General features: G+C 44.1%; 1 protein-coding gene across 4 annotated transcripts in view; it reads left to right on the top strand.

The window, feature by feature from the left end:
• LOC126089373 (uncharacterized) overlaps positions 1-24,017 on the top strand; it is a 56,430-nt gene that overhangs the window by 6,531 nt on the left and 25,882 nt on the right. For 3 of the 4 annotated variants that reach the window (XM_049906905.1, XM_049906904.1, XM_049906907.1), the window contains exon 2: positions 3,642-3,827. In XM_049906905.1, coding sequence (XP_049762862.1) covers positions 3,642-3,827 — 186 coding nt within the window. The remainder of the gene's footprint in view (positions 1-3,641; positions 3,828-24,017) is intronic. The other variant, XM_049906906.1, reaches the window with a different exon arrangement.

Below are 24,017 nucleotides of genomic sequence, written 5' to 3'. Positions count from 1 at the left end.
TATAGCTAAAATCAAAAGTGTAGCTTCACTGATGTAGGTAAAATGAACTCCACGTTACCCAACTGTCACAAGCCAACATAATAACCCATAACCAACAACAGAACTCAAAAATTCATAAACACCAGTTTTGGTATACAAGAAACACAGTAACTCACAAAAACACATTTACCGTACATACTACAATTAAAAAACAAAATAAAATATACATATCCCCCTTCCTCCCAGTTCCATCTCCCGCCTCTCAAAGTCACCAGTCGCCCTCAACTAATACCCTTCCTAAACACTGTACCCAAACAGTAATTTAATGAACAAATAACATCATTCATACCTTCAAAATAGAAAAAAACATGAAGAACCCAAACAAAATAACCTGAACTACTTCTAATCCCCCCCCCCCCCCCCCCCAGCGGGTCCAGGGGTTAGAATAGGCCCGAAGTATTTCTGCATAAGATTTGACTAAAAGGAGTCTCACACGTTTCGGCCTTTTTATTGACCTTCATTTTTCCTAATTTTCCCGAAGAGCGAGCCAATTGGGGAAGGGCGCCTTACATGGTGCATTGTGTCCATCGTGCATTGAGATATTTAGCCCACTTTCTCGTCGTTACTTTGCAGTCCTGCCCATTCTCCATCTCGTGGGCGAGGACACCTAAACCAGCTGCTTTTGGGCTCTTCAGCCACTGGTGGGTGTCACCTTTCCCACTAGCAGAAACCTGGGAAGTGAGTGACACAAGGGACCCCTTCCTAGCAAGATGAGCTGAAGAAGCCTTACACTTCTCTGGATCAGAAGTGGGGACTGAAATCCCCGCTGGTTGGAGGGGTGTTTCTCCCAAAGTAGGTGGCATAGCAACAGTGAGGGAAGTGCCCCCACCATCAAGGGGGCCAGGTGTAGTCTCCCAGTTCTGAAAGGTGACAGGAATTCGAGGAACTGGTGGAGTGATAACTGTTCTCGTAGTAGTGGCATGGCTAATGGCCATGTTGGCTTTGCCTACACCCACAAAGGCCATTCAGAGCAGAGCTGGTGGCCATCTCTCGTGCACTTCAGTATATCCGTTCATGCCCTGGGGAATCGTTTCTTTTGTGTAATGACTCCTTGAGCAGCCTACAAGCTATCAACCAGTGCTACCCTCACCATCCTCATGTAGGTCCATCTAGGAGTCCGTCTATGCCCTGGACCGGTCCCATTGTTCAGTGGTGTTTATGTGGCACCCCAGGACACGTCGGCATCCCCGGCAATGAACTTGCTGACCAAACAGGCTACGCTGAAACTGCTTCTGAGGATGGGCAGCTCTGAACCTGACCTGCATTCTGATTTAGGCCATACGGTTTTTCGGCTTTGGGAGATGGAATGGCATAACAGTACACAAAACAAACTGCGTGTCATTAAGGAGACTATGAATGTGTGGAAGTCTTCCATGCAGGCTCCCGCAGGGAATCAGTTGTCCTCTGCCAGCTCCACTTGGGCAACCCGCAGTTACCTCCTGTACCGTGCAAACTCACCTGAGTGCCGGTGCAGCACACAGTTGACAGTGGCCCACATTCTGGTTCACTGTCCCACTTTGCCCAGCGATGAAATCTTGGGTTACCGGACTCGTTGCCACTATTTTTATCTGACAACACCTTACAGGCTGATTTGATCAGAACAACAGCTCAAACATAGTTACAGAGCTATCACTAATTACTAAAGATCATCCGTTGTTCAAAGTTATTGTCTACAGATTTTTAGCAGCAGTCGAAATGTGTATCTTTCTTTAATTGAAAGCACACAGAAATTGTGGAAGGTTCCCATTTGTCCTTCTCTGTGATTGGCTCCAAACAAAGAAAAGGAAGCCTGTCAAAGACCTTGAAATGAAGGAAAGATTTTTATACTTTTTCAGAACTTCTGACATGCCCATTACAAGTGAAGAAATATAATGAGCATACCAAAAAATTCTTTGGAAAAATGTGTAATGGGCAATCTTCTCTACAAAGAAACTTTACAGGACTTTAAAAGGAATGGTATGATAAGATGAGGGTTTACGATCACTCTATATTTAATGCACTAAAACTGCAAGGTAAATTCAGAAATGTGGTATTGCGCAGTAAATTAATCTCCAGTGAATATATTTGTGCTTATTATATACAGCATCTATGAAAATTGCTATGATGGGAAACATATACCTCTAAATTTTTTACTCACCAAAATCTGCAGTGTGGAGGACCCCGAAGTTTGGATGTGTGGGTGTTTTATCAATAGCAAAAGAAATTTTTTTGATAAGTAAATTTTGACAAACATAAATGTGATGTGTCCTACAGTAGTTAAAGTGTTGCTGCATATTACAACTGAAATAGTTTTTGAAAGGTGCATCTTTTCCATGTACTGAGTAAGTTGTTGTTTTGCAGCCATTAAAGGTAGCTATAGCAGTACTACTGCCATTGATTCATGAGATAAGAAAACTATCATTACTGGTAGTGAGAAGTGGAGTGTAGAGGAACAGTGTGTAATAGCTGCCTCTCTCAAATGTACCCTTTGACTCAATCAGTATCTCTGTACTTTCTCTTTGTATGTGAATGTTTAAGATTATAACTGTGCTGGATGTTTAGTTACAGTGTTAAAGAGGTACAAAATCAGAGGTCACCAATAGAGACAAAATGAATGTGTTTTTCTTCCCAGCATCACTGTGAGCCTTACCCTTTCTACTGCATGTCTGTCTCCCTTGTGATTAAGTGATTTTTATAAAACAATCTGTAAATCAGAGATTCTACAGCTTTTTGTTTTTATAAATTGCTGAATTATATATATATCCTCTCTCCTCTTTCACCCCTCCCCCCCCTTTTCCCCTCTCTCTTTCTCCTCTCTCTTTCTCTCCCCTCTCCCACCCACCCCTGCCCCCAGGTGGTATGCAGATACACATAGCAATTATTTACTATTTTAATGTAACAGTTTTTTATGATTAATATTCTGTCTTACACCCTCAGTAACAATGGTTGTAATGAGAGAGGAGGGATGGGGATTGCAAGCTATTGGACTCAGCTGTTGTAAAATGTAGGCACTAAGAACTTTATAGTTGGGCACCAATATTTGGGCCAATAACATAGATACACTAGATTGGTACCAGTACTTGTGTAGCAGTTTTTCTACTTTACTGTTGTTAAAAGAACTTAACTGACAGGTTGTGCAAATTTAAAAATCCAGTGACAGTAAGTGTGGTATCCCACATTAAGGTTAAGACTTGGCTAATGTTTCTGAAGAATTTCTGTAAAGTAGTGTTTTTATTCTGGGATTCACAGTTGTGTGAATGCATGAGAAAGAACACATTTCACGTTTAACAATGTAAGAAAAGAGAGATTGCTGCTTATCTTACAGCAGACACATTAAATTGCTGTGTGTGTGTGTGTGTGTGTGTGTGTGTTTTACTGATGATAGCAGTGGCCTTTCTACTGTGTAAATGTCTTTTAATTGTGTCTTCTTTATAGTAAGAAGCAACCTGCCTTTTCCTTCATTGTTGATACTCCTACCTGGAGTTTCCATTGTTTGACATTTTATGTTTGATAGGCATTAAATTTGAGTTACTTTTATCGGATCTGATGTGAAGGAAAACACTTTTTTGTATGCAGCACACCATATTTATGGCTAACTCCAGTTACTGTTGTGGCCTTTGCAGGAGGTGCGTGCCAGGCCTATGCAGGAGGTGCGTGCCAGGCCTATGCAGGAGGTGCGTGCCGGGCCTTTGCAGGGGGTGCGTGCCAGTCCATTACACTGGTCTGAGCAGTCTGACAACAGCTGTGATGGAGACCAGGATGAGGTTGATGGAGTGGAGGACAGTCCCCATCCTTCTGTGGAGTCACAAGTAAACTACTTTCTGTTATCAAAATTTTTAGCATGTTGTTTTTGTTTCCACATTTCATTATTATGCTGTCAACTAAACATTAATCCCAGCAGCTGACTACCAGTGCCAGGAGTATTCCCAACATCTCACAGGAATCTATTGAGGAGAGTGGGTGTTAACTTTTAAAAATGATGGTCCATTGTCAGGGAGCATAAAGACGTATCAGTGGAATTTGCAGATTCAGATTGTCCAAGAATGTGATGTGGTCTTTTGCTGAAAGAACTTTATCTTCAGTAATCTGCATTTAATTACCATCTGACTAGAAGCATAAGTCTTCTTCGGCTCCTCTCACTAGGAAGGGATCTCTTTGGTCACTTCCTTCCCAGGTTTCTGCTAATAGGAAAGATGACACCTGCCAGTGGCAGAGGAGCCCAAAAGCAGCTGGTCGTAAGGCTTCACACTCATCCTCAGTCCCGGAGACTGAATCAGTGAAGTCCTCCCAGCAAGGGAAAACCCAAGGAGCAGAGAGAGCAATCCAAAAAGAAGATCCCCAAGACCAAGGGAATTGCAGTGGCATCCATACCACCACTACCTACAAGTTCTGCATTTGCAGATGAGGTAGAGATTCTGGCGTCCGCTGAGGACCTATATCTCGCCGGACCCATATCTCACTGGACCCTCAGACACAATGGATATAGACTGCTCGGGCAATAAGTCAGTGGCAGCAGGTGTCCATGAGGCATAAACTTCCTCATTGAATGTTCCATGCCTTCCCAGTTTCAAGATGACATCATCCTCCAGTGGAAATGCGGCAGTTTTTTCCGCCGCCTGGCTGAGCTACAGCTACTGTTAAGCTTTACAACTGCTTTTTACATTACCCTCCAGGAAACCTGGTTCTCGACAATGCGGACCCCTGCCCTCCGTGACTATAAGGGATATTACAGAAACTGTAGCGACTATAATCGAGTGTCAGGTGGAGTTAGCGTTTATGTCTTAAACTCAGTCTGTAGTGTAACTGTGCCCCTTCATATCCCTCTTGAAGCTGTGGCTGCCAGAATAAGGATGACACAGTAAATAATTGTCTGCAATGTATATCTTCCTTCAGATGGTGCAGTACCCCAGAATGTATTAGCTTGCACTGATTGATCAACTCCGTAAACCTTTCGTACTTTTGGGAGGTTTTAATGCCCACAACCCCTTGTGGGGTGGCACCTTGCTTACTGGCCAAGGCAGAGATGTCGAAACTTTACTGTCTCAGTTCAACCTCTGTCTCTTAAATACTGTGGTCGCCACACATTTCAGTGTGGCTCATGGTAGTAACTCGGCCATTGATTTATCAGTTTGCATCCCACGACTTTTCCCATCTATCCACTAGAGATCACATGACGACCTGTGTAGTAGTGACCACTTCCCTATCTTCCTGTCACTGCCCCGGCATCAGGCCCATGGATGCCTGCCCAGATGGGCTTTAAACAAGGCGGACTGGGAAACTTTCACCTCTGCTGTCACCGTTGAATCTCCCCCATACAGGAACATTGATGTGATGGTTGAGCAGGTGATTACAACAATCATTTCTGTGCCAGAAAACATGATCCCTCACTCTTTAGGGTGTCCCCGGCGAAAGACAGACCCTGAAGCGATTAAGGAGTGTCACCATGCTCTACAGCGGCATAAGCGGCACCCTTCCCTGGAGCATCTCATAGTCTTTAAACAGCTTGTTGCCTGCATTCGCCAGCTTATCAAACATTGGAAGCAGGAGTGTTGATAGAGATACGTCTCGACCATTGGGTGCTATACACTACCTTCTCCAGTCTGGGCAAGGATCAAACGTGTTTTTGGGTACCAGACCCCAACAGGTGTTCCCGGTGATAACATAAATGGTGTGTTATCTACCGACACAATCGTGATTGCCGAACACTAGGCTCGAGCCTCTGCATCGGAGAATTACCTCCCAGCCTTTCTCACTCTCAAATGGCGGTTGTAAGGGAAAGTCGTCTCATTCACTACACACCACAGTGAATCTTATAACACCTCATTTACAGAGTGGGAGCTCCTCAGTGCCCTTGCACATTGCCCAGACACTGCTCCTGGACCAGATCGGATCCAAGGTCAGATGATTAAACATATCTTATCTGACTACAAGTGACATCTCCTCATAATCTTCAACCATCGCAATGGCAGGAGAGTACCATCATTCTGGTGCTCAAACCCGGTAAAAATCCACTTTATGTGGGTAGCTATCAGTGCATCAGCCTCACCAACATCCTTTGTAAGCTGCTGGAATGTATGGTGTGTTGGTAGTTGGGTTGGGTCCTGGAGTCTACATCTACATGTGCATCTGCATCTACATGGATACCCCCCAGGGGGCTCACGGTTCTTTTGTGAGTAGGTGCATGGTGAGCATGGGGCCCTGAGCTATTGCAGCCTTCCTTCCTTTTCAGGGCTGCATTTCCTTGCCCTTCCCCTCCTTTCCTCTACCTGCTCCTTCCCCTTCGCCCTCTCCTGTCCCTCTCTTGCTGTCCTTGTTTATGTTGGCCCGGCTATCCTCCTGGTTATCTTGGTGTTGCAATTTGGTTTTGTTGCATAATCACCTCATCTTTTTGGCATTCTCTGGCCCCCCTCTGGGGTTTTGACCTCCATCGCTAAATTTCTATTCTGTAATGTGAGCCTTTTGAGGATTAGCACCTTACCTAGTGTATCAGACGTGTGCCCTCCTAGTTCATTCCACCTTTTCTTTCACGTCGTCTGATGCTATGGTGCATAGCCAGCACGGTAGCCATCCCGTGTGGTGGAGTCGCTATGCACCCTTTTGGTTTAGACCCCTGAACACACAGGGATCAAACTTCTGATACCTGAGCTGTGACCTCCTCATGTGAGCCTAGGAGTGGTTGCTCGTCATCCTGGAGCATCGGAACTCCTGGCAATGGTCGCCGTGCCAGACGGCCCTTACTGTGGCTGGGTGACACCTGTGGGGAGAGCCCCTGATCTGGGTGGGTGGTATCAGGGTGGACGCTATGCAAATGAAATGCCAATGGGTCCAGAACTCTGGCTGTTCTTCTGCGGCCGTCTCTTTGCGTGGCACTGATTCTTTTAGTGCTGCTTCTCGTGCCGCTTCGGCCTTCCCTTCCATGGCTACCCCCTGAGAGGAGGATCAGGCCCGTCAGCTAGGGGCGAAACCTTTTCCCCGCTATCTGGTTTGTACCAGGACTGATGGGGATACTTTCACCATTACCAAACCTTCATTTTTTGTGGAACACATTGAAGACAAGTTTGGCGAAGTGGACTCTCTGAGGAAGATGCGGTTGGGTTCATTGTTGATCAAAAGTGCTTCAGCTGCCCAGTCTGTGGCCCTTTGTGCCTGTAACCATCTTTGCACAATTCCTATGTCCTCTACCCCCCCCCCCCCCTCCTCCCAACAGTCTATAAATATGGTTCGAGGTGTGATTTTTCACAGGGACCTCATCCTTTACACTGATGAGGAACTTCGGGAAAATCTCAGACGGCAGGGGGTTTACTTTGTTCGGCGTGTTCAGAAGGGTCCGAAGGACAATCGCTTTGATCCTGGTGCCTTTATCCTGGCCTTTGAAGGGGTTACCCTCCCTGAGAAAGTAAATATTATGGTTTATTGATGTGATGTGAAGCTGTACATCCCACCTCCTATGAGGTGTTTTAAGTGCTTGCATTTTGGACACGTCTTCCCGCTGTTCGCCGGCCCCACTCTGTGGTGACTGTGGAAGTCCACTCCGTGAGGGGAGTTCCTGTGTTCCCCCTCCTGTGTGTGTTAATTGTCATGGCAATCATTCTCCACATTCACCAGATTGCCCAGTATATAAGAAGGAAAAGAAGATAACAGGAGTAGAAGTCCCTTATGCATTTAACCTACACTGAGGCTCATAAGAAGTATGCATGTCTTCATCCTGTATCCATGACTTCTAGTTATGTTTTAGTTACATCTTCACCCCTTCCTCCCCCTTCCTTACCCCAGTCCCAAACCCCTCTCGTCCTCCCCTCCCCTGCATCTCCCACTCTCTCTCCTCCGGCCGCCGCTCCCCCTCTCCAGCTGGAGAAGTGTCCCACTTCTTCGGCATCCACCGGTCAAGGGCACCCCTCCTGGGATACCCCTTCCTGGCACCTTCCAGGCCAAAGATCTGCTGCCACGTGACAACTGCGAGAACCACAGTCTGTGGGCCCCCAGGTCGCCCAATTTATTTCTGTTCCCTGTCTTGCTGCAGCTGGCTCCTTTATGCCGCACAACCATCCTTAATCTCAAACAGAAAAGAAGAAGAAACATAAGTCCCAGGACAAGGAGCCATTGGTGTCACCAGAGGTCCCATCCCCGCCTTTGCAACCTGATTCTGACCTGTTGTTCATGGACCTCCTTGTCGGTGACGGGTGGTGACCCGGCAACATGACTGGCTTTAGCCTGTTCAACCCCCATTTGAATCATCATTCTGTGGTTATCCAATGGAATTGTAATGGATATTACCGTCACCTTCTGGAGTTGAAATCCCTTATTTCGTCTTACTCTGCAGCTTGTGTGGTTATAAAGGAATCTCATTTTACTGATGATCACTCACCGACCCTCTGTGGGTTCCGTGTTCTCTATCGAAATCAGGTCGGCCCCTTGCGGGCCTCTGGTGGCATTTGTACGTTGGTCAGTACAGATGTTGCTAGCATGTGGATCCCTCTTCAGACTACATTGGAAGCAGTTGCTGTTAGGGTCCACTTGGACTCTGAGGTTACAGTTTGCAATCTTTATCTCCCTCCTGACAGGACTCTTACACCTGCTGCCTTAACTGCCCTTCTTCAGCAACTTCCTCCTCCGTTGCTTCTTCTCATCATCCCTTGTGGGGCAGTGCATTTCTATCTAGACGAGTTCTTCTCATAGACCAGTTTCTTGCAGACCACTACGTCGGCCTTCTTAATGATGGCTCCCCTACTCTTTTTAGTGCTGGTCTTGGTACCTTTTCTGCCATTGATCTTTCTGTTTCTTCTCCCTCCCTCCCTCCTCCCTTCATTACACTGGTCACCACACTAAGACCTTTGTGATAGTGACCATTTCCCTTTGATTCTCTCCCTCCCTTCCCAATCCCTGATGGACAGGTTACCTCGTTGGTGTTTCCAATGCGCCTATTGGCCTCTATATACTGCACAGGTCGTGTTTTCTCCCTCTTTGTCAGGCTGTATTGATGATGTCCTACGTGAAGTGTCTGACGTAATTGTTAGCGCTGCTAGCCTTGCTGTACCGCGCTCATCTGGACCATTTCACCTTCAGCAAGTTCTGTGGTGGAGTACGATCATTGCCATTGCCATCCTTGATCGCCGTCGAGCTTTGCAACACCTTAAGAGGCACCCATCTTCCTCAAAATGCCTTCGCGCTAAAGCCTATTGCTTAATCAAACAGAGAAAACGGATGTGTTGGGAACGCTTTGTTTCTTCCCTCGGTTCTACTGTCCCTATGTCACGGGTATGGGCTACACTTCGCTCTCTCCAAGGTTGCCATCGGCAGTCTACCCTCCCAGGCCTTCACCTCCCAGTTGGCCTTTGCACGGACCCATTGATTCTCGCAGAACATCTTGTGACCCATTTTGCAACAGCATCAGCCTCCTATCCGGCTGCTTTCTTTCACCAGAAACAGCAGCCCGAAGCTTCTGCCTTATGTTTTACCCCTTGTCAATCAGAATCTTACAACGAACCTTCTACTGAATGGGAATTTCTTTCCGCACTTTCTTCTTTCTCATTATACAGCCCCTGGCCCAGACTCCATTCATAACCAACTGCTTCAACATCTTGGTGCTCCACAATGGCAACATCTTCTCCAAGAGTTTAACCGTGTTTGGCTCCAGGGTGAGTTCCCTTCTCAGTGGAGGGATAGCATCGTCGTTCCTGTCCTTAAGCCTGGTAAGAACACCCTGTTTGTTGAAAGCTGTTGCCCAATTAGTCTGACAAATGTTTGCAAGTTACTTGAACAGATGGTACCCCATCGGTTTAATTGGGTCCTCGAATCTCGGGATCTATTGTCCCCTTACCAGTGTGGCTTCCGAGAGGGACGGTCTCCAATCGATCATTTACTTTGCTTCGAATCCGCAGTTCGGCAGGCTTTTTCCCAGCACTGCCATTTGGTTGCAGTATTTTTTGACCTTTGCAGTGTCTATGATGGCTTGGCGCCATCACATCTTACTTACACTTCATCAGTGGGGTCTTCGGGGCCCACTCCCGATTTTTATCCGCCAGTTCCTGTTCAATCGGTCATTCAGGGTTCGGGTTGGTACTGTTTTTAGTTCTCCATGGACCCAGGAAAGTGGAATCGCACAGGGTTCGATATTGAGTGTACTTATTTTCTTTATTGCTATCAATGGACTTGTGGCCTCTGTTGGTCCTTTGGTCGCTCCTGCTCCGTATGTGGATGATTTCTGCATTTGGGTTAGTTCCTCTTCGATGGCCTCTGCAGAGTGGCAGCTCCAGGGAGCTATATGGCATGCCTCTGCATGGACCCTATTACATGTGTTTAAATTCTCTCCTTTAAAACCATGGGTTGCTACTTTGGTCGCCGTACTACGATCCACCCCGATCCGGAGCTCTAACTCGATGCACAATGATTACTTGTGGTCCCACAATTTTGTTTCCTGGGTGTACTTTTCGACAACAAGCTCACTTGGCTGACTCATATCAGACTTCTGAAGGTAGGATGTTTCCGTAAACTCAATGTCCTTTGCTTCCTTGCCCACACCTCTTGGGGTGCGGACCACTCCATCCTTCTCCGCATTTATCGGGCTTTAGTGCTGTCTCGCTTGGACTATGGTTGTCAAGTTTATGGTTCTGCTGCTCCTTCCACACTGCACCTGTTGGATCTGGTCCACCATCGTGGTATCAGTTTGGCCACAGGTGCCTTACCTACTAGCCCTGTTGATAGTCTCCTGTTTGAAGCTGGGATCACCCTCCCTTTCTGTTTGGCGGTCCCAGCTTCTGTTGTCCTATGCAATCGCTGTCTGTTCCTGCCCCACTCATCCTTCCTATTCTATCCTGTTCCTGGACCATGGACGTCACCCACCTGATTCCTGCCCTCAGGTGGCTTTACCAGTTGGGCTCCGCCTTGCGTATCTTCACTGTGATTTTCAGCTTCCTTCTTTGTCCTGTCACTGATGCTCCCTCCCCAACACCCCGCACCCCCCACCCCACCCCTTGGTTTTTTCCTCGGCCCCAAATTCGGATGGATTTCCGCCGAGGTCCGAAAGATTCCATTCCCCCCGATGGTGTTCCATTTGTTTTTTTCGTCAGATTTTATGGGAGTTTCGGGATGTTGCTGTCTTTTACACTGACAGCTCTAAATCTACTGATCATGTGGGATATGCCTTCGCGTCCTCTGTTGGCACGGAAAATCATCTCTTGCTTCCTACATGTGGGGTGTTTACTGTGGAATTAATGGCAATTTCCCAGGCCCTTACCTTTATTCAACAGTCCCAACTCAACCGCGTTTTGTTATGTACTCAATGAGTGGCCTTCTGGCCTTTGACTGGTGTTTTACTCACCATCCCTTGGTTTCGGCCATCCATAACCATCTCGCTGATCTTTACCGTGCTGCTTGTTCCACTGACTTCCTTTGGGTCTCTGGCCATGTGGGTATCCCAGGTAATGAGCTTGCTGATCATTTGGCTGGGGGAGCAGTCACTTACCCCCCTTTCTGTGTAACCTCTCCTGCAGCGGATTTACGGCTTCATATCAAATCCCACTTTGCACAATCATGGGCCATCTCTTGGGAGGCTACCTCCCTGTCTAATAAACTTCGTGCGATTAAGGTGACAACAGTCCCACGGCGTTCTTCCTTCCTCCTCTCCCTAAAGACTTCAACCACCCTGTGTTGTCTCCGCATTGGCCATACCAGGCTGACCCATGGTTTTCTTTCACGCAATGAGCCACCCCCACTTTGTGGTTGTGGAGCCTTCCAGTCAGTAGCCCACATTTTGGTGGAATGCCCCCCCCCCCCCCCTTCTTTTGGCTCTGCGTACTAAGTACAGACTTCCCTGCACTTTACCTTTAATGTTGGCTGACGGTTCCTGGATAGTCAAACCAAACTGGTTCTCAGTTTCCTCTGTGAAAATGGTTTTTATTCTCAGTTTTAAGGTCTTTAATCTTACTCTGGTGTTGGGGCAGTACGGTGAGGGTTGGGGTGTCTCCCACTGTAAGCTGTGTTGGGAGATTCCCGACTCCCGTCCCTGGCCAAGATCCTCTTTTCTTTCCCTTTTATTCTTTTATCACTTTTTAGAATTGGTTAGTCTCCTTTTCCCATACGCACTTCTACATTCTAGGGTAATAGCAGGTGGTCTTGCCTCTACTGTTTCAGAGGTGGGATATTTCCTGCCTCTAGACTAGCCTTGGGGTTGCTCTCTTGCTGACTTCCCTCATTTTGTTTTTACCATTGACAACACGACTGCACTTTTACATTTTTTAGCCTTTTCTCTTTTATCGTTCTGACTTTTCTGAGATGTCAAACTGTCTGAATGGACAGCATTTGAAACAAGGTACTGATGATGACCTTGCTGTTTGGTCCCTTCAACCCCAATCAACCAACCAATCTACATGGATACTCTGCAAATCACATTTAAGTGCCTGGCAGAGGGTTCATCGAACCACCTTCACAATTCTCTATTAGTCCAATCTCGTATAGCGCAGAAAGAAGGAACACATATATCTTTCCATATGAGCTCTGATTTCCCTTATTTTATCGTGGTGATCATTTCTCCCTATGTAGGTCAGTGTCAACAAAATATTTTCACGTTGGGAGGAGAAAGCTGGTGATTGGAATTTCGTGAGAAGATTCCGTCACAACAAAAAATACCTTTTTTTTTTTTTTTTTAATTATGTCTAGCCCAAATCCTGTATCATTTCTGTGACACTCTCTCCCAAATTTCCCGATAATACAAAACGTGCTGCCCTTCTTTGAACTTTTTTGATGTACTCCATCAATTCTATCTGGTAAGGACCCCACACTGCGCAGCACTATTCGAAAAGCAGATGGACAAGCTTATTGTAGGCAGTCTCCTTAGTAGATCTGTTACATTTTCTAAGTGTCCTGTCAATAAAATGCAGCCTATGGTTAGCCTTCCCCACAACGTTTTCTGTGTGTTCCTTCCAATTTAAGTTGTTCGTAATTGTATTTCTTAGGTATTTAGTTGAATTTACGGCTTTTAGATTAGACTGATTTATCGTGTAACGGAAGTATAACGAATTCCTTTTAGCACTCATGTGGATGGCCTCACACTTCTCGTCATTTAGGGTCAACTGCCAATTTTCGCACCATTCAGATATCTTTAGAAATCATTTTACAATTTATTTTGATCTTCTGATGACTTTATTAGTCGATAAATGACAGCGTCATCTGCAAACAACCTAAGACGGCTCCTCAGATTGTCTCCCAAATCGTTTATATAGATAAGGAAGAGGAAAGGGCCTATAACACTACCTTGGGGAATGCCAGAAATCATTTCTGTTTTACTCGATGCCTTTTCGTCAATTACTACAAACTGTGATGTCTCTGACAGCAAATCACAAATCCAGTCACATAACTGAGACTATGTTCCATAAGCACTCAATTTCCCTACAAGCCGCTTGTGTGGTACAGTGCCAAAAGCCTTCCGAAATCCAAAAATACGGAATTGATCTGAAATCCCTTGTCAGTAGCACTCAACACTTCATGTGAATAAAGAGCTAGTTGTGTTTCACAGGAACGATGATTTCTAAACCCATGTTGACTGTATGTCAGTAGACAGTTTTCTTAAAGATAATTCATAATGTTTGAACACAATATATGTTCCAAAATCCTGCTGCATATCAACATTAATGTAATTTAGTGGACTACTCCTACTGCCTTTCTTGAAAATTGGTGTGACCTGTGCTACTTTCCAGTCTTTGGGTACGGTTCTTTGTCAAGCAAACAATTGTATATGATTGTTAAGTATGGAGGTAATGCATCACCATACTCCAAAAGGAACCTAATCGGTATACAGTGTGGACCAGAAGACTTGCTTTCATTAAGTGATTTAAGTTGCTTCACTACTCAGAGTATATTAATTTCTATGTTACTTATGTTGGCAGCTGTTCTGGTTTCTAATTCTGGAATATTTACTTCGTCTTCTTTTGTGAAGGCGTTTCGGAAGGCTGTGTGTAGTAACTCTGCTTTGGCAGTACTGTCTTCAATCGTATCTCCATTGCTATCGCGTAGAGAAGGCATTGATTGTTTCTTGCCGCTAACATACTTCACACATGAGCAGATTTTTTTTTTTTTTTTTCTGCCAGGTTTCGAGACAAAGTTTCATTGTGGAAACTGTTATATGCATCTCGCATTGAAGTCTGCGCTAAATTGCAAGCTACTGTAAAAGATCGCCTATCTTGGGGATTTTGCACCTGTTTAAATTTGGCATGTTTGTTTCTTTGTTTCTGCAGCAGCGTTCTAACCCATTTTGTGTACCAAGGAGGATCAGCTCTGTTGTTTGTTAATTTATTTGGTATAAATCTCTCAATTGCTGCAGATACTTTTGCTTTGAATTCAAGCCACATCTGGTCTACACTTATTAATTTGGAATGAGTAGAGATTGTCTCTCAGGAAAGTGTCAAGTGAATTTTTATCTGCTTTTGTGAATAGGTTTACTTTTTGTTTATTTTTGGAAGATTTGGAGGTTACAGTATTCAGTTTCGCTACGGTAACCCTGTGTCTGTTTTGAAGCTCATTATTAACTCAGGATTATTTGTTGCAAAGAGGTCAAGCGTGTTTTCACAACCATTTACTACTTGTGTGGGCTCATGAACTTACTGCTTGAAATAATTTTCAGAAAATGCATTTAGCACGATTTCGGATGATATTTTATATGTACCTCCGGAATTAAACATGTATTTTCGCCAACATATGAAGGTTAAATTAAAGTTGCCACCAACTATCATCATATGAGTCAGGTACGTGTTTGAAATCAAACTCAAGTTTTCTTTCAACCTTTCAGCAACTGTATCATCTGAATAGAGAGGTCGGTAAAAGGATCCTGTTATTGTTTTATTCCAGTTGCAAACAATGACCTGTGCCCATGCTAACTCACAGGAAGTATCTACTTCAATTTCACGACAAGTTAAACTACTTCTAACAGCAGCAAACATGCCACTGCCAACGATGTTTAGCCTATCCTTTCAGAACATCGTTAGGTTCTTTGCAAAAATTTCGGCTGAGCTTATATCCAGCTTCAGACAGTTTTCAGTGCCTTTAACGATTTGAGCATCACTGCTTTCTATCAGCTCTTGGAGCTCTGGAACACAGCTACGATAATTTACAACTGTTATACCAATGATTGCTGTATCTATGTTCTTCCTGTGTTCGTCCTGCACCCTTTGTGACTGAAACCCTTTTTGTGTTTTCCCAAAACCCTCTAACCTGAAAAACTGCCCAGTCCCTGCCAGACAGCCCCTGCTACCCGTGTAGCCGCCTCCTGCATCCCGTGGCATACTGGCTCCACGTCAGGGCAGCTTCTGCCAGGGTTGCTCTACCATTGATAATCTTGTCTCTCTCAAGTCTGCCATCTGAACAGCTTTTTCCAGGTGCCAACACCTGGTTGCTATCTTTTTTAATATACGAAAAGCATATGATCTGAACTGGCAACAACATATCTTTGTCGCATTATAAGAGTGGGGTCTTAGAGGCCCGCTCCCGATTTTTATCCAAAATTTCCCGACTCTTCGTACTTTCCGTGTCCAAGATGGTGCCTCCCATATTTCCCCCATATCCAGGAGAATGGGGTCCCACAGGGCTCTGTATTGAGTGTATCTTTATTTTTAGTGGCCATTAATGGTCTAGCAGCAACTGTAGGGCCATACGTCTCACCTTCTCTGTAGGCAGACGACTTCTGCATTTCTTACTGCTCCGCCAGTACTGGTGTTGCTGAGCGGTGCCTACAGGGAGCCATCCACAAAGTGCAGTCATGGGCTCTAGCCCATGGTTTCTAGTTTTCGGCTGCAAAGTTGTGTGTTATATACTTCTATCAGAATCGTAGTGTTGATCCGGAACGAGAACTTCACCTTCATGATGATCCACTCACTGTAGTGGAGGCATATCGATTCTTAGCACTGGTTTTTGGCACCCAATTGACTTGGCTTCCTCACCTTTGTCAGCTTAAGCAGAAGTGCTGGCAGCACCTCAATGTCCTCCACTGCCTGAGCACCACCAACTGGGGGTGCAGATTGCTCTGCTCTGCTGCAGCTCTACAGACCCCTTGTTCAATCCCGCATTGACTATGGGAGTCTGGTTTATAGTTCGGCTGCACCCTCTATGTTGCATTTACTCAACCCAGTGCACCACTGTGGCATTTGTGTAGTGACAAGAGCTTTTAGGACAAGTCTGGTGACCAGCATCCTGGTGGAGGCTGGAGTCCCTCCATTGCAGGTGAAGCGTGCACAACTGCTGGCCAGTCAGGTTGCACACATTCATAGTTCTGAGCATCTGAATTACCGTCTCCTTTTCCCACTCACAGCAGTTCATTTACTGCATCAGTGGCCCAGGTCAGGGTTTCCAGTTGCAGTTTGTGTCCGATCCCTTCTTTCTAGGCTGGAGTCCTTGCCTTTACCATCTATACTTAAGGTCCATTCACATACACCTCCATGGCGTACACCTAGGCAGCGGCTTCGCTTGGACTTTTCACATGGCCCTAAGGACTCGGATAACCCTGCTACTCTCTACTGCCACTTCCTCTTGGTTCTTGACATGTACCAAGGCCGTGAAGTGGTTTACACCGATGGCTCAATGGCTGATGATCACGTCGGCTTCGCACATGTCCATGGAGGACATATTGAACAGCATCCCTTGCCTGATGACTGCAGTGTTTTCACTGTCAAGCTGGTGGCTATATCTCGTGCTCTTGAGCACATGTGTTCATGCCCTGGGAGTCGTTTCTTCTGTGTACTGACTCCTTGAGCAGCCTACAAGCTATCGACCAGTGCTACACTTGTCATCCTTGGTAGCAACCATCCAGGAGTCCATGTATGCTCTGGAACCATCCAATAATTCAGTGGTGTTTGTCTGGACCTCAGGACACATCGGAATCCCAGGCAACAAACTTGCCGACAGGCTGGCCGAACAGGCTATGTGGAAATCGCTTATGGAGATCAGAATCTCTGCAACTGATCTGCGTTCAGTACTACGCGTCAAGATTTTGCGGCTTTGGGAGACGGAATGGCATAACCTCAGTACGCACAGCAAACTGCATACCATTAAGGAGACTACAAACGTGTGGGAGACCTCCCCGCGGGCCTCTCGCAGGGACTCTGTGGTTCTATGTTGGCTCCACATTGGCTACCTTAAAAATTTTGTTTGTGACAGAAATCAAACTGATGCTTTCTGTCAGTGCTGGGCATCACATGAAAGACACAATAAGCAGTATTTGTTTGAGGTGTCTCTGGCTACACGTTGCATAAACAAAATTGCAAATATCTGTCGGAACATCAGAGAAAATGTGCCTGACGACTCTCAGGAGGGACACCCAGTGTATGTATAAGAAGCAAATCATTAACTAGAAGGATAATTAATTAGTGAAAAAGAAATAAAAATATGAATTATGTACATATGTATGAATATAGAAAATAATTTTCATATTACAGTATTTGAATTAGATTAATTAAGAAACAGTAGCACGCTTATTCATTTACAATAGGGATGATGATTATTGCTGAAACAACCAGTTTTCTGTTACACCGGATCTTTTTATCTCCATTTTAACCTGAGTGTTAAAACTGCTCAAAATAACCGGTTTCTGAAATAACTGATTTTCAGTTTTTTTTGTTGCTGTTGCTTCCAGTAACAAATGTGGACTTCAAACAAAGGCTGAGGGAAGGGGTAGGAGATCACAATGAATAGGTGGTTGATGCTGCTCTAATTGTCTCCAGCAAAGATTGCAGAAATCAAGGAGATGGGCACAGTGACAGCAAAAGTGAGATGTCTTAAAGTTGATAACTTCTTTGCATCATCACCCTCTGATGGTATCAGTTTTCCACCATGAAGCAGCCACAAAATTAAAGGATCTGTTGTTATCTCAAATTCGTAGCATTTCAAAAGAATTACAGATATAGCAGTAAAATGTATGTTCTCTTCCAAGGAACACTGTGGACGTTTTCTCCATAGTGGATGTTTCCTCCTTATATGGTGATGCAAGTTTGTGCATACTCCACTTTTTAATCTTATAAAGCAAAGGAAGTATTGTACTTCACTGCTTCTGTGCTTTGTGAAATACTTCCAAACTAAGGATGGACCACCTGCAATACAAGTGAAGTCCGAGAATGAAAGTGGAAAAACTACGCCATAGACCACACTGCACATAGATGTATACCATTTAATAGGCCTTGCCACATGTCAGCAGGTACATCAGCTCTGCAATGCTATACCAGTTCTTATGTCATTTGTTTGTTGCTGGTTTCTAACTGTAGCAGTTATTAAAATAGTGCTGATTGCTTTTCCCAATTTCTTTAATAATCGTACTTTTCAAAGCAATGGAAATTTTACAAATAAACATTACTCATTTTCAAAAAAAAGTTTTATTTAAAAACAAAAAATTTCAGCAACTGTGCTATGGCAAATTGATATGCTGGTATTTTTGCCCATTTATTAGCAAAAATAAAAAAAAAGACCTCTTATAAGTGAGGTCAAAGAAATACCCAAAAATACCAGATATTCAGAACTAAAATACCAATACTGGATTTAACCGGTCAGTTTTTCCCAACCCTAATTTAATGGGGTGGCATGTTCGAGGGTACAGAGTTTTTACATAATTAAATTCTGGACTTTTCCCTCCAGAATCAGAGGAACAAAGTTTTCTGTACCCTCATTGTCGTATATAAATGAGTAATTGTAGCATTCGTATATAATTTTTGTGTTGTATTGTTATTTGTTTGAGGTATTCCTTATTTAGCGTGGAGCAGTTGCAGTTTGCCAGCAGATTCCTTTACACACTACAAATGCAGTATGGAGTTTCCAATACCACACAGATGTTGAAGGGGCCTTGTAGAAAAGGCAACAATGATAATTGCAAAGGAACAATATATATTTGAAAAATAATGTACAGATCAAAGAGAAGTTGTTAATTTGAGTGAGTGTAACAGTGATATCCACACAGACAGCATATTCCATACATTCATGGGATAAATGTATATTGTTATCTATTTCAGCATAAATTATTTGAAGTAATTTGAAGAAAAAGTAACTAACTAAATCATTGCAATGGAATATACACTCAAGTGCCAAAGAAACTGGTATAGGCATGCATATTCAAATACAGAGATACGTAAACAGGCAGAGTGCGGCGCTGTGGTCAGCAACACCTATATAAGACAACAAGTGTCTGGCACAGTTGTTAGATCAATTACTGCTGCTACAATGGCAGGTTATCAAGGTTTAAGTGAATTTGAACATGATGTTATAGTCAATGCATGAGCGATGAGGCACAGCATCTCCGAGGTAGTGATGAAGTGGGGATTTTCCCATATGACCATTTCACGAGTGTACCATGAATATCAGGATTCCGGTAAAACATAAAATCTCCAACATCGCTGCTGCTGGAGAAAGATCCTGCTTGAATGGGACCAACAAGAACTGGAGAGGGTTCTTCACTGTGACAGAAGTGCAACCGTTCTGCAAATTTCAATGTTGGGCCATCAACAAATATCAGTGTGCAAACCATTCAATGAAACATCTTTGATATGGGCTTTCGGGGCCAAAGACCCACCTGTGTACCATTGATGGCTGCACAACACAAAGCTTTATGCCTCACCTGGGCCCTTCAGCACCAACTTTGGAGTGTTTCTGACTGGAAGCATGTTGTCTGGTCAGACGAATTTCGTTTCAAATTGTTTCGAGCGGATGGATGCGTATGGGTATGAAAACATCATCATGAATCATTGGACCCTGCATGTCACCAGGGTACTGCTCAAGCTGGTGGAGGCTCTGTAATGGTGCGGGGCAGGTGTAGTTAGAGTGATATGGGACCCCTGATATGCCTAAATGCTACACTGACAGCTGACACACATGTAAGCATCATGTCTGATCACCTGCATTCATTCATGTCCATTGTGTGTTCCGAGGGACTTGTGCAATTTCAGTAGGACAACGCTTCACCCCACATATCCAGAATTGCTACAGAGTGGCTCCAGGAACATTTCTCTTAGTGTAAACACCTCCTCCACTGGCCACCAAACTCCCCAAACATGAACATTATTGAGCATATCTGAAATGTATTGCAACATGCTGTTGAGAAGAGATCTTTACTCCCTCATGGTCTTACAGATTTATGGACAGCCATGCAGGATTCTTGGTGTCAGTTCCCTCCAGCACTACGTCAGACATTAGTCAAGTCCATGCGAAGTCATGTTGCTGCACTTCTACGTGCTTGCGTCTGCCCTACACAATATTAGGCAGGTGTACCAGTTTCTTTGGCTCTTCAATGTACTTAGACTAAAAACAGGATTCTTTTATGTTTCAGTCACAATCCTCTGTGTATAGGAAAGTGGCATCAATGGGCTCAGGTGGCATGGGAATGTGTTACAGTCAGTGAAGGAAGTGGTTTCTATCTTTCATGTGAGAGGCTAGGCTACAGGCAATTGGTTGGAGGTGTCCCTCGATGAGAGGGGAGATTCTTTCAGTGAAGTGCAGAACCAGCTAGAAAGTGGTGTACAAGACTGTTGGGTTTAAGGATTTTTGGAAGCATGTAGAATTTGGGTGCATGAGGGATCATTGGTGTGAGGAGAAAGATGGATTCCAATGAGAGCTTCTGAGATGGGCCTAAGGATTTGAGTAGGGGGTTACGTTGGACTCTGGGATAGGATTGCTGTGGCAGACCTTGTATGTGAAGGAGTCAAACAGTGGGCAGAAGCCTTCTGTCAAGTAGTTACTGTGGTACGTTACAAGAGTGGTGCAGCATTTATCTACAGGGAGGATGACTAAATCAGGGCCTGTCATGAGGCAGTGAATGGCTGTTATTTCTTCTGCTGAGAGGTTTCTGTTCTTGGGAATGGACCTGGGGAAGGAAGACAAGGTCCAAGTTGGAGGTAGGAATTTGTGGAAGATGTCGAAAGAGTAGATTGGTGGTATGAGAGGGGGGGAGGGGGGGGTGTTTTCGCATCCTAAAACAAAACAGTTGGTTGAGCGTATGAACTGGGGCAGACAAGGTTAAATGTTGGGATTAAGTTTGCTTTGGTTAGAGAGCTTGGTACCAAACAAGTTTCCACTGTAGTGATCAGGAGAAGCAGGTCATTGACAAGGTTGAACTTGAGTATGGGAGTGAAAGTGAGGCCGTTGGATAGGACTGAAACTTCTGTAGGACACGGGTTTTGGTGAATAAATTTCTGGCCTTGCTTTGGGATTGTTTAGGTTCTGAGCTAGGTATAACATTGAAAGATAGTTCTGGGGCATGTTGTAAATGAAAAGGCTCATAAGACAGAGTCTGTGTTCTATGAGGGATTGACAAGTGGGTTCAGTGGGGTTAGGATAGGTGTTGACAGGTACTGGTGCTTCAAGGCAGGAGTAGGATGTCAGTAAGTTTTATCATTTATGGAGGTGGTACCTGAAGTGCTCTTCCAGGTGTTGGAGGGCAAATCTCTCTCTTTGGGAGATGTGGTGTGGGGAGTTAGAAGTGTACAGTAAAAGTATCTTTGGGAGGGAGCAGAGATTTCCCTGTGTCATGGAGATTTGTTTCTGTAGTACCGGATTTGTGAGGAAGAGGCATTGCTGGAATTTTGAAGTACAGTAATCATTGTAAAAGGAGGGGTGGGATCTGGGAAAGAGTATTTTCATTGTACGGTCATGAAATGGGGGGGCAGAGGGAGGGGGGGGGGGAGGGCGGCAGGAAGAGTCGTTCCCCAGCTCGGGGGCTGCATTTAGAGAACAGGATGTGGGACTGGGTTTTAGTTTGGTATGGGGATACTTTTCTGAATAAGAAAATGTGAGGTAGGCTCAGGAAATCAACATCTTCATGGATACTCTGTAAATCATTCTTAAGTGCCTGGCAGGGGGTTCATCGAACTACCTTCGCAATAATTCTCTATTATTCCACTCTCGATCAGTGCATGGAGAAATGAACAACTGTATCTGATTTTCCTTAATTTATCATGATGATCATTTCTCCCTATGTAGGGCAGCGTCAACAAAATATTTTTGCATTCGGAGGAGAAAGTTGGTGATAGAAATTTCGTGAGAAGATTCCGTCACAATGAAAAATGCCTTTGTTTTAGTGGTGTGTATCCCAAATCCTGTATCATGTCTGTGAAGTTCTCTCCCATATTTTGTGATAATACAAAAGTGATACTCTTCTTTGAACTTTCTCGATGTACTCCATTAATCCTATCTGCTAAAGGTACCAGACTGCACAGCAGTACTCCAAAAGAGGATGGACAAGCGTACTGTAGCCAGTCTTTTTAGTAGATCTGTCACATTTTCTAAGTGTTCTGCTAATAAAATGCAGTCTTTGGTTTACCTTCCCCATAACATTTTCTGTATGCTGTTTCCAGTTTAAATTGTTCGTAATTGTAATTCTTAATTATTTAGTTGAATGTACAGCCTTTAGATTACACTGATTTATCATGTAACTGAAGTTTAATGGATTCCTTTTAGCCCTCATGTGGATAACCTCACACTTTTCATTATTTATTGTTTCGCTATTCATGGTCAGTTGCCAATTTTCGCACCATTCAGGTATCTTTTCTAAATCATTTTGCAATATGTCTTGATCTTCTGATGAGTTCAATAGGCGAAACAACACATCCTCTGCAAACAACCCAAGATGGGTGCTCAGATTGTCTCCTAAATCATTTACAAGGAACAGCAGACAGCCTATAACACTACATTGGGAACACCAGAAATCACTTCTGTTTTACTCAATGACTTTCCATCAGTTACTGCAAACTGTGGCCCCTCTGACAGGAAATCATGGATCCACTCACATAACTGAGGCGATATTCCATAAGCACGCATTTCACTAGAAGCTGGTTGTGTGGTAGAGTGTGAAAAGCCTTTTGGAAATTTGGAAACACAGAATCAATTTAAAATGCCTTGTCAATAGCACTCAATGTGTGTGTAAAGAGCTAGTTGTGTTACACAAGAACAATGTTTTATAATTCGGTGTTGTCTGTGTGTCTATGTCAATAGACTATTGTCTTTGAGGTAATTCTTAATATTTGAACACAATATATGCTCCAAAATCCTGCTGCATATCAACGTTAATGATATCGGCCTGCAGTTTAGTGGATTACTCATACTAGCTTTCTTGAATACTGGTGCGACATGTGCAACTTTCCAGCCTTTGGGTATGGATCTTTCATCGAGCAAGTGCTAGTATACGATTGTTAAGTATGGAGATATTGCATCAAGATACTCTGAAAGGAACCTAATTGGTATACTGTCTGGACCAGAAGACTGAATAAGTTAAATGGTTGTAAAGGGAACTATGGATAACAGGGAGTGGTTCTGTGGAGTGAAAAGGCGGAAAGAAATTTTTGCTAATGAGTGGTGACCGTAGGGTAGTTCTGTGACGTGGGAATATTTGATTGTGCGGAAGCTGTTGCCATGCATGAGGAAGGAAGAAACAGGTGTCAAATTATGATAGGGCCAATGTGTAGGGAGGGATGGATGGATTGATTTGAAGGTGAAATATGTAGCAAGTTTCCTCCCGTCCCTGTGATGTCATATGCAGTATCCCGCCCGGCCATCTATCCATCCATCTCGTGGTATATGCACATTAAAAAAAACCATACATCCAAACAGTAGATTATTTAACACATTATGGAAATAAACTTTTCATATTGGGATCATCATTTGTCAGTTCGAAAAACGCTTGTGCAACACATCACTTCATCAAACTGATATGTTGCACTACTCCCATTAGGTGAATGATGTCATCACCACTGCAAAACGCTAACCAAACAACAAATATTTAAATTCCAACTCATCGTAACATGCTCACTACAAGCATCAATGTCATTCGCCTTTGTAATGTACCAGTACAATTGTAATGATATATCATTTTCAATGAATAGTTATCCATGTTTATTAACTTTAGAATGCTTCATAATAAAGTGGAAATCATCAGTCATAGGTATACGTTTCACTTTGATTAAGTTTCTTAACATTTTTACCAGGCAGTCACTCTTACTGGGGATATGGGATTTTGAATAACAAACATTTATTATCCATAAGGAAGC

The sequence above is a fragment of the Schistocerca cancellata genome, chromosome 1 (assembly GCF_023864275.1).
Source record: "Schistocerca cancellata isolate TAMUIC-IGC-003103 chromosome 1, iqSchCanc2.1, whole genome shotgun sequence".
NCBI classification, from domain to species: domain Eukaryota; kingdom Metazoa; phylum Arthropoda; class Insecta; order Orthoptera; family Acrididae; genus Schistocerca; species Schistocerca cancellata.
Note: the sequence above shows the minus strand (reverse complement) of the source record. Positions and strands in the feature narration are given on the sequence as shown.